The 9,761-nt window shown below is 36.8% G+C and overlaps 1 protein-coding gene across 1 annotated transcript; it reads right to left on the bottom strand.

Moving 5' to 3' along the window:
- Nucleotides 1-2,845: 2,845 nt before the first annotated feature.
- LOC110463737 (tyrosinase-like protein 1) lies at nucleotides 2,846-5,807 on the bottom strand. Its single transcript, XM_021518562.1, has 3 exons — nucleotides 5,562-5,807; nucleotides 4,212-4,327; nucleotides 2,846-3,733 (listed from the first exon to the last, which is right to left on the bottom strand). Exons 1-3 carry the CDS (start codon nucleotides 5,805-5,807, stop codon nucleotides 2,887-2,889), a joined length of 1,209 nt encoding a protein of 402 aa, XP_021374237.1. The 3' UTR covers nucleotides 2,846-2,886.
- Between the last annotated feature and the right edge of the window lie 3,954 nt (nucleotides 5,808-9,761).

The following is a 9,761-nucleotide window of genomic DNA, read 5'->3' on the forward strand; positions in this document are numbered from 1 at the left end:
ATGGACATTTCTGATTTTTAATATATTTGTCAGTAAATTTAACCACAGTGCCTTGAACGGCGAACTAGCGTCAGCAAATGCACGTGACTAAATGTCATTCTCGATACGTGGGGAGTTATTAATTATTCTTTTATATGATGTATTGGCGGAATCATTAGTAAGTATGCAGGTGATTGAAGTGAATTCCCTATCGTCTATTTCCTTCTCCGTATGAGTAAGGCCGAACTGTGTCTAATGATGTAAAATCTACATATTTTTATTCACGTTAACTATGGACCCGATATGATTTTACTGTTCTCGCTGGAAAATTCAGTGATGAAGAATTGAAAAATAAAAAACACGGAACGTTGTTTTCATATTTAAGGACTAACTTGAATATATTTTTCATATTATTGAGATTTAACACGAAAAAACGGAGTTTACTCTAAATGATGAAAGTATAATCCGGTTTGTTGTGTTATAGCTCCATAACATAAAAAAATATATTCAAGTTAATACTTATAAATTTAATCTACTATATGCAATCCCTGTGGTAATCCACTTTTATTAATGGACTATTTTCTCTTAGAAATTGTTACGTCGCTGTATCAGCCAATCAAAAGCAACGTTACAAACGACGACGTCATTTTTTACGTTATGGGCTGATAACATATTTTTGTAAGCCAATTAAAATGCTTGTTACCAGCAAGATTGAATAATTTGCTTTTTATTACAGGGATTCTAATTCGTGTGTATTTGAAACTACAGACAGTACGGTTGTTGGGTGGCGCAGTGGATAGCGCACTCGCACGTCACAAAGACGGACAGGGTTTAATTCCCCGATCTGACGTGAAAAGGTATAGGGGCCCTGCCACTTCAGCTTTCTTCGGGTCCTTCCGGTGTCTACCCACATTAGCCCCCTTGCGCGCTTCCATCCGTACCAAAAAGAGTGATTAATATGAAGTGGATTATCTTTTTTATGATTATTGTTATATAAATAAAGTTAATATATTGGCAATCACATGTATAATGAGTCATACTTATTTCGTGTGTGGAGGTGACTCCGAATGTAATTTATTTTCTTTTGAAATAGTTTTTTTTATTATATATTTGAAATATCCAAAACGAATATTAATTTACATCAAGCCATACATCTAAACTGACATTTATTCGACCTTTAAACTAACTTCAGGCTTCAAAAGCACTTAAACTCGCGAAAATAAAGTTTTATGTTAATGTACACATGTGACGCGTGGGAGCGATATGAATATTTGTCGGCAATCCTGGTTAGAATTATGCATGTATGACTACAAATCCAACGGTTTTTTCTTCAGATGATACGAACCTGTTCGTCTAGTCTCGTTCAACCAGACGTTTGATCACTTCTCTGTTTTGCGTAGTTTGCGCAGACAAGAGGAGTCTGGTTGAACGAGACTAGCTACTGTTCGTCGGGAACACCAAACTGGACCCAATATGGCGGCCAGTGAGAGAAAAAATATAAGATGTTCCCTAAGTTGTATATTGGTTTATGTACTGTATAACAAGTTAAAATGTGTATGATCAGTCCTACATGTAATCAGTCTAATATATTATTATGACCGAATCCAGATGACATCACGGTATGTAAACCTTGTCAAATTGAGGCATATAATATCGCTGACTTTTACGACGGAACCATTGAGATTAATTCCGGAACCATATTTTCCCTTTCCTAAATGTTTATTAGATTTGCACATACGGTAATATAATTTGGAACGTGCTGTTCATTTGATCAGATCGGTTCCAATTGAAGTTAGCTAAACATAAAGGTTCCGCTAAATGAAATACACTGTAGTTTTCCAGAATGAAATCGGTAGCATTGTCAGTATGTGCACTTATATTAGTGTGCGTGTTTAACAGGTCAACGGGGTCACCATGATGGGACTGGTCTCGTGACATTTCATCACAATTGTCACAGGTAGGCAATATTTAAATATGCTTTCAAACATGTCATACGGCTGAATTAGTATTAATTAATGTCGAAATAATGATTATATAATTTCATTCTTAAAAATCATAAATGTTTAAACGATCGATGATGTGTAATTATTAAATGACAGACATAAATCACCAATATATATCATATAAATGTACAGGCAAAGTTCAAAAAGGGATCCGTTCTGTGTCACTTAAGGAGGAATGCTACCTTACACAATATACTTTTACTTTTTGTTAGAACTCACGTTTTAAACGTACACGTACATGCACTTTACCGGTCATTAGTTTCACGAGGCTGACAGAGTATATATCGTCGTTGAAACGTCACACAAACATGTAGATATTTCACCGGTTGTGCTATTCCGTCTTTTCGTATTGCAGAGTTATTTGCTCTTGTGAGCAGGTATTGATTGTTACGTCATTTGTTTGTGCGAGTAACGTCATACATGTTTGAGAAAACGGCGTAATTTTCTCACTCAAACTGATGTCGTAGCAATCAACACCAGCTCACAAGAGCAGATAACTCTGCATTACGAAACAAGGTACGCACTGACTTAATTGTCATGTCCATGTGGAAAATTGAACTTGGCAGGTATGCCATATACCATTTTCTATTACCTCTTTGTTCAAGGCAGAGAAATGTCAAGTTGTCTATCTTCCGTCAAACTCTTCAATTTTGAACACCACTATACAGACAAAAACGACAGATTGTAAGCAAAATTAGAACAAGGGGAAAGCGGTAAGTTGTAAAATCAAACATCAGAACGTCAAGACCGTTATGAAATTAAAATATTCCTCCATGTAAAGTGTTTTGTACATGTGTGACCATTTATTGCACAATAACGTTTGTCTGAGCGAAATAAAAATCTGAAATCTGAAGTTTTTCGTTTAATGATTTTAATGTAAAACCTGCACCTCATGTTTCTATACCTAAGCGTTTAGCGGACCATATGGCAAGGTGTCTCCCCTAGTCCGAGGGTCACTAAATACAGAGAGGAACTTGCCTCCAATGGGCAAGGGACCTATTCGTGCCACGCTTGACCTTGCGCGTGTCACCTGTACTCCCCTGTTCGTGGCGCTAGCAAACGCTGCAGCGTCCTGCGGTGGAACTGGCGCAGAGATGCAACGTCGATTCGCCATGTCACACTGCAAAACCGGAAACGGCCAGGTCGGATTATTACATCGTGCACAATTAGGTGAAGTTGAATACGACGATATCCTAGCAAAGCGTTCACTATAACCGTCAATATTCCTCAGCCCCCTGATAAACGGCCAACCATCCATGATCCTTCCAGGCTGGTGTAGTGAGTTTTGAACTCTTGGGTAGTCGAGGGCCGATACGATCCCGTTCCTTCTTTGACGTGTCCGGAACATTTCCCATATATAGTCGATAAAAGCATGGTGGAGGAAGAAAATCGGGTCCTGTGCGGCCGTCATAGGGGAAGATAACTGACCGTCAACCCACACATGTGGTCCGTTGTGGTACGCCTCTATGCCAAACAATGGGTTTGTAGGTTCGACAATCTGGCTGTGCCGGGTTCTACTGAGAACATTACGAACGCCATCTCGCGATATCAGACTTCCGCCGTTGCCTATGTTTCGGACTAGCGAAATACCTCCCGGAGTGATCCAACGCCCAAATGGTCCATCATTCACTGTTCCAAACCCTGTTCCGAAGAATTCACTAGACCACAACACAGACTGAGTGGGGTCGACCATGTGGAAATCCAGCGTAGAGTCCCAAAATGGCGTCGGAAATTGAGTAGCCGCCTCAAATCTGGAAACGGAAATACGATCAATTTCCAATAACAGTGATTTTTCTATAGGACTTGGACAGGAACAATACGAATAAACAAGATTTTTCTCTTTTGAGATTTCATTATTTTATCGTGGAGTTCAAAAATAAACAAAAGTGCGACCAAAAGATGTAAAATTATTATAATGCATGACGACGCACACTTAACTATCAATGGTTTATGTCAATCTATTCAATTTTTGTGAGCATTTATTTTCGGTTTGGTTTCGAATGACTGATTCAAGAGCATTCGTACTTGCAAAGGAAAAAAAGGCTATCTGATAGTATAATTTACTTCTTGCTGCTAAAATGGATATTCACGAGAGCGATTACACGGTTACTGCGCTCTTGAATTTTCGCAAATATTTATACACATGTACCGCTTAATGTAAATCACTTGCAAAAAGAAAACATGGATTTAGAGATAAATGAATTAATTCGTCATGGATAAACAACTTACACTAGAAGATAAACCCTGTGCCAGCCGAGGAAGTTTGGTCCTCCATGAGCAGAGTCCAGTACGGTGCCTCTGTGGACGTTCGCAATGGCGTCGTACCGGTTGCTGTTACCAAGTCTCTGCAATCAGAATTATGGAATTTGAATTATCGAGTGGAGGTCAACATCGATGTCAAGAACAAAAATAACATAAACAATGTGTAGGACAAAAATATCCTGAAATATGCAAAGCTGAAAATAGATTATACGACTTTGTCGGTTGTCAGCAACAACTCAACGTAGATTAAGAATTAAGATTTCCGACATATGTATATTTATGACCATCAATACTGTGTTTCACAATGATGATTTTTGCCTTTACTTATAAAACATGAGCATATGAAAATTTAGTTCTTTCACGGTTAGCTTTTCGGCAACTGACGTGCATTATACAACAGCGCTTAATTCAAACTCTATTTTTGCATGAACTTCTTTATTTTACAACAATCATAACTAATAATAATAATAATATAATAATTCTAGGTTCTTATATACTCTCCGCTTGATCACAATTTAGTGCATGCGTCGTCTCAAAGCGGTTCACAAAGTATTATCCGTGGTTATAGGGCCTTTAACCAGACAATATTTTTCTCAACTCCCTTGGGAGCATACAGCCGGTGCTGCCATTTCGGCGATCCCAGCTAGCATTTTACAATTCTAGCACTGCCCAACAATGTACTCATTTACAGCTGAGTAGACTGGAACAAGCGGAGTAAAGTATCTTGCTCAAAGATACAACACAGTGCCGTGCCGTGACTCGAACCCGCAGCCCTTCGGTCACGAGCCCGGTGTCTTTCCACTAGACTACCATGCCTCCAAAACAATGTGAAATAAATTATAATAATTGTACTCTTGTTGGCCCGGTTTAATCTTAAAGTAGTTCTTTGATCATCTTCAATGCACGTGTCATCGCTGTCTATCATCCTTGTAACTGGGCTATGTTTTATGTCTAGATCTAGATCTAACAGCTGACGGAGAGCTTTCAATTTTGTCATGAGAAAATTAAAGGTGCAGCGAAGATGTACATATCAGAGAAAAACTCTTCGTTTTTGTAATTGACCGATTTAAATAGTAGCATCGTGGAAAGGATGTCAATAGAGCTGAGAAAATAAAACAATAAAAACCAGTTGTGAAGACGTGCCAGAGTGTCATCCCTAACGTTCATGTGGCCTAGTCGGGTACAGGTAATTATGCGTGAAATATAACCGGAAATTCCCTCTTTTGTTTTGAACTTTTGTCGTTATATAAAACAAGATATGAGTAAGGTTTTGCGCATTTATAGAGATATTAATTTTCAATTTAATAAGAAACCAACCTGTCGTTTAAGCCTATTTAGACGCCCAGTAAACATTCGCCATTCGCGCGGCGTCAGAGTTCTCACTTCTCGTCTGCTCCATCGATTGGCTTGACGCTTTCCCCGATGTCCAGGCGAAATATCGGTTATCACTTTCCGGAGCAATGATTCGATGTAGAGGGATGCCTCTGATGTTATGTTGTACGTCGACAAGTTATTTTTAATGTCCAATGAAAAAAGTTCTATGCATTCACGTCGAAGTGCCATCGGCGGTAAATCCAAACTGACAACTGATTGGTTGTATAAGCATTTGTCATACAGAGTGGATTGATGCGTTGACTTAACAACAGCCACGCATGAGCACACTGCCACAGTGATGATCAGAAAACACTTCATCCTGATAAAAAAATGTACAAATACATAAAACAAGAATTAATAGATGTGCAAGAATTAACAAATTAACAATATCATTTTTATATAATTTAATAGTTATTGTTTCATTGTCTTGAAAAAATATGTTATCAGCCCATAACGTAAATAAATGACGTCGCCGTTTGTAACGTCGCTTTTGATTGGATGATACAGCGGCGTAATAATTTCTAATAGAAAAGAGCCAATCAATAAAAGTGGATTTCTTCAGGGATTGTGTAAAGTAGATTAAATTATAAGGATTGACTTTAGCTATAACACAAAAAAACCGGAATGTACTCTCATCATAAACGGCTTCGCGGTTGTTTTAGAGTACACTCCGTTTTTCGTATTATATCTCCATGACATGAAAAATATATTCAAGTTAATCCTTAAATACAATGTATGCCAACCGGAAACTTTGAACTAATCTGAAAAAAATTCTCTCAGAGAAAATTCAACATCAAAGTGAAAATATACACGTGATAACAAATTGTTCACGCTATGAAATATACAATTAAATGCAGTGGCATTGCAAACGCGCAAATTTTCAAATCGCGAATGGAATTTGACCAATCAAAACTCGAAACCAATCTTGAAAATTACAAAAAAAAAATCAGATGCCTAAAAAGAATGTAAAATTCCATAAGCATGCATATTTGGACACAATTCAACAGGAAATATAATAGTATGTTTTACTATGGATTACTATGATGTTCCTTTAAAAGAAGGTTTTAAGAGAACAGTAGTACATTTGTTCAGGGTATGAGTTGGGCAACATATGCCGTATTTGTAGCATCTCTGCTACCATGTCTGTGCAATTAATTGATAGAAGAAAAGAATTAAGTGAGAAAATGTGTGCCTTATAGCCAATAAAATCTGTTTAATCCATAAAAGTCCAGGTAGTTTTAACAACTGACATTTAACAAGTGTTCAAGCGTTCACATATATACTCACAATTGTTTGGTCTAAAGTAGCCATCGTTTTTGTCCGGATGATCCGGATAATTATTTTTGTGGATTGTTTTTTTTACAATTCAAATATCATTAGCAACAAAATGGAAATTAAGGATCCCTGTCCACCTGCTTTTTTGTGGTTTTTCGTCAATCGGGAACCGTCGGTACATTCCGTAAACGAGTATTTTCTCGTTTACGGAAAGTGCCGACGGTTCCCGATTGGTTTTTCGTATGAACAGTTACCTCCCTTTAACTGCCGTTCGGATACATTTCCGTAGACCAGGTACCTTAGTCGGGTCGAGCTATAGTATAACAATCTGAGGTTCAATGCTGGAGTCACGATGTAGCCCCGCAGGATTTTTCCCACTAAGAACAATTTGTTGATTATATTTTGGTCATATCATCTGTGTTATTAAGCAATAAACTGCATAGATGTTGCAAACCTACTGGTATAACTACCACACGGTGAACGGTGCTTTTTTAAAGTTGAGTATTTGTACCTGTATGAATATTATATATATCTATTTCATGTTTATGCCTATTATCATCAATTGGTGACATGTAATTGTAAATGTACGACGGGAGAAGGCTGTGATAAGTTGTAATAACTTGTGCCCAATCCCTTGTTCAATTTTATTGGCAATACATATATTTAAAGTAAAGTAACTACCACATATGTCACAGACAAACTAAATGGTGCGTGCTATATGCAGTACTTTAGAAGTTATATAGATAAACTTTGCTACACAACATGTAAATATTTTCGCATAAAAGTTACGCAAAGTATGGTTTTCTTTTCAACAATGATTTATCAAAGCTATAGTCATGCCGAAGAAAAGAGAAAAAACAGTTTTCAACACTTAATTACAGTTTTCTAGACGTAGTTACAGTTTTTCGCAGTGTTACGGGGATCCTTAGTTAAAATAATAAATTTAAAGCACGTAAAAAGATAACCAATGGTTTGTTTTGTCTTATATGGAACTTTTAGTGAAAACAATGGACAAAATTAGCATTTCCGTTCAACGACTTACCTTGTTGTGGGCTCCGGTCACTATCTGACCACTCCTTCAGCCTACTGTCCAGTCAAATGGACACCACTTAGCGCCCGGCAGAACTTAACATGTGTTGAGGATTGTACATTAGTTTTGTTCTTTTCTGTTTGACTTTTTTGTTGTATCCGGACAAAAGCTGACTACGTGCCTACTGGACATTGTCCAGTTCAGTCGTGATGGGAAGGTCATTAGGTTAATGTATGAGGAAATATTGTTATTGTTTGTGGCTCAAGCCAAAAAAAATGACCATTACAAGTTTTTGTATATATCTATTCAATAAACACTGGGGTCACCTGACCTAAGAATCACTTGTAGTAATTGCTTCTTATTACAGCGATACAAGTAAAAAAAAATAAAAAAAATATTCGTTTATTTAAGACTGTATGCTACGTTTTATGCCATACGCATGACTATTGTTATTGTTACCTCCCTTGAATGAATTTATATTTAGAATCGTCGTGTATTTAAGATTAGACGAAAGTGACATTGTAATCAAGTTTGTGTACCAAATAAATGTGCAATCGATTAGTTATAATAAACAAATAAATCAATAAACCATGATTTTAATGAAGAACATTTTTGTAAAGAAAGTATGTAGTTTCTCTTTATTTTTTAATGGGTGTGCAGAATTATCATTGTTTATTACAATAAAAGCCACATGTCGAATTTGATCAAAATACAGATGTAGAACGATAGGTATTAAAGCAAATAAATGTTACAGAAATAAGTATAATGTGGCCGTTTTGATTACACAAAGCATCTCAAATTGGACAATAAGTCAACTAAATTTCGAAGATAAGTTTTTTTTATTTTTAATTAAACTTTATTTGATAACTTAAATTATTTGGCAACAATTGTGAACGAAGTTATATCAACTTATATTAATCATTCTTGTTGGTTAAGATGGTACGGCACAAGGGGATCTTTATGTGGAGGGAATCCGGATTATCCGGCGAAAATCCACGTGGTCGGGCAGGTGACCACCTACCGGTCAAACGAACCCCGACCGCCTACTAAATGCAATATATTAAAACTATTTTTAATTTTACTTATTCTACATGCATTTGGGAATAAACGAAACGGTTTTGTCAACAGATGATCAAATTACTTGGTCGTAATTCTTGCTTCTGAATATGTATATTTCTTTTCTGATGAAACGAATATTATAAATTGATGATTTTACAGGTAATCGATTGTTTGCGTTTTCTGTTAAAAATGAGATACAAAAAAAACTTAATTTTCAACTACGAAATACAAAACACTATTGTGGTATCTTAAGCATGACTGTGAAAAACCGGTGAACTGCGCTATACGGAGTTGTACCTGTCAGGAATTTTGCGGTGTCAATATCACAGGGACACGAGAATTAAGACACCCAGTCTAATTTTGTAGTTGGAATTTGACAGAAAAAGATCTAAACATCGTGTAAAATGTCTGATAATATTAGCTTATATACGCATTCAAGTTCAAGATCTTTATTATTTTGAGCTTCACAGCTCATCAGTATTAGATAAGTTTCTCAGCATACATACATACGGTACATGTCATAATTACCATGCCCCTGTGTAACAACTCGCTTAATGCTCAGGACACTGTATATTACATACAGTGGTTCATTAGACGATTTACTATATTGGTCGAGGATCCAGGATTTCATGTTATGGGAAGGGGGAAGGGGGAAGGGGGAGGGGCTGTGGTTTAACCGCGAACTTAATTGACGGTTTTCGTGAGAATGCATACCAAAAGATTCCAGGTAAGCATTTTTTTGTGCAATGATCACTGTTCAGACATAAAATCGAAGCACT

This window comes from Mizuhopecten yessoensis, unplaced genomic scaffold (genome assembly GCF_002113885.1).
Source record: "Mizuhopecten yessoensis strain PY_sf001 unplaced genomic scaffold, ASM211388v2 scaffold1511, whole genome shotgun sequence".
NCBI classification, from domain to species: domain Eukaryota; kingdom Metazoa; phylum Mollusca; class Bivalvia; order Pectinida; family Pectinidae; genus Mizuhopecten; species Mizuhopecten yessoensis.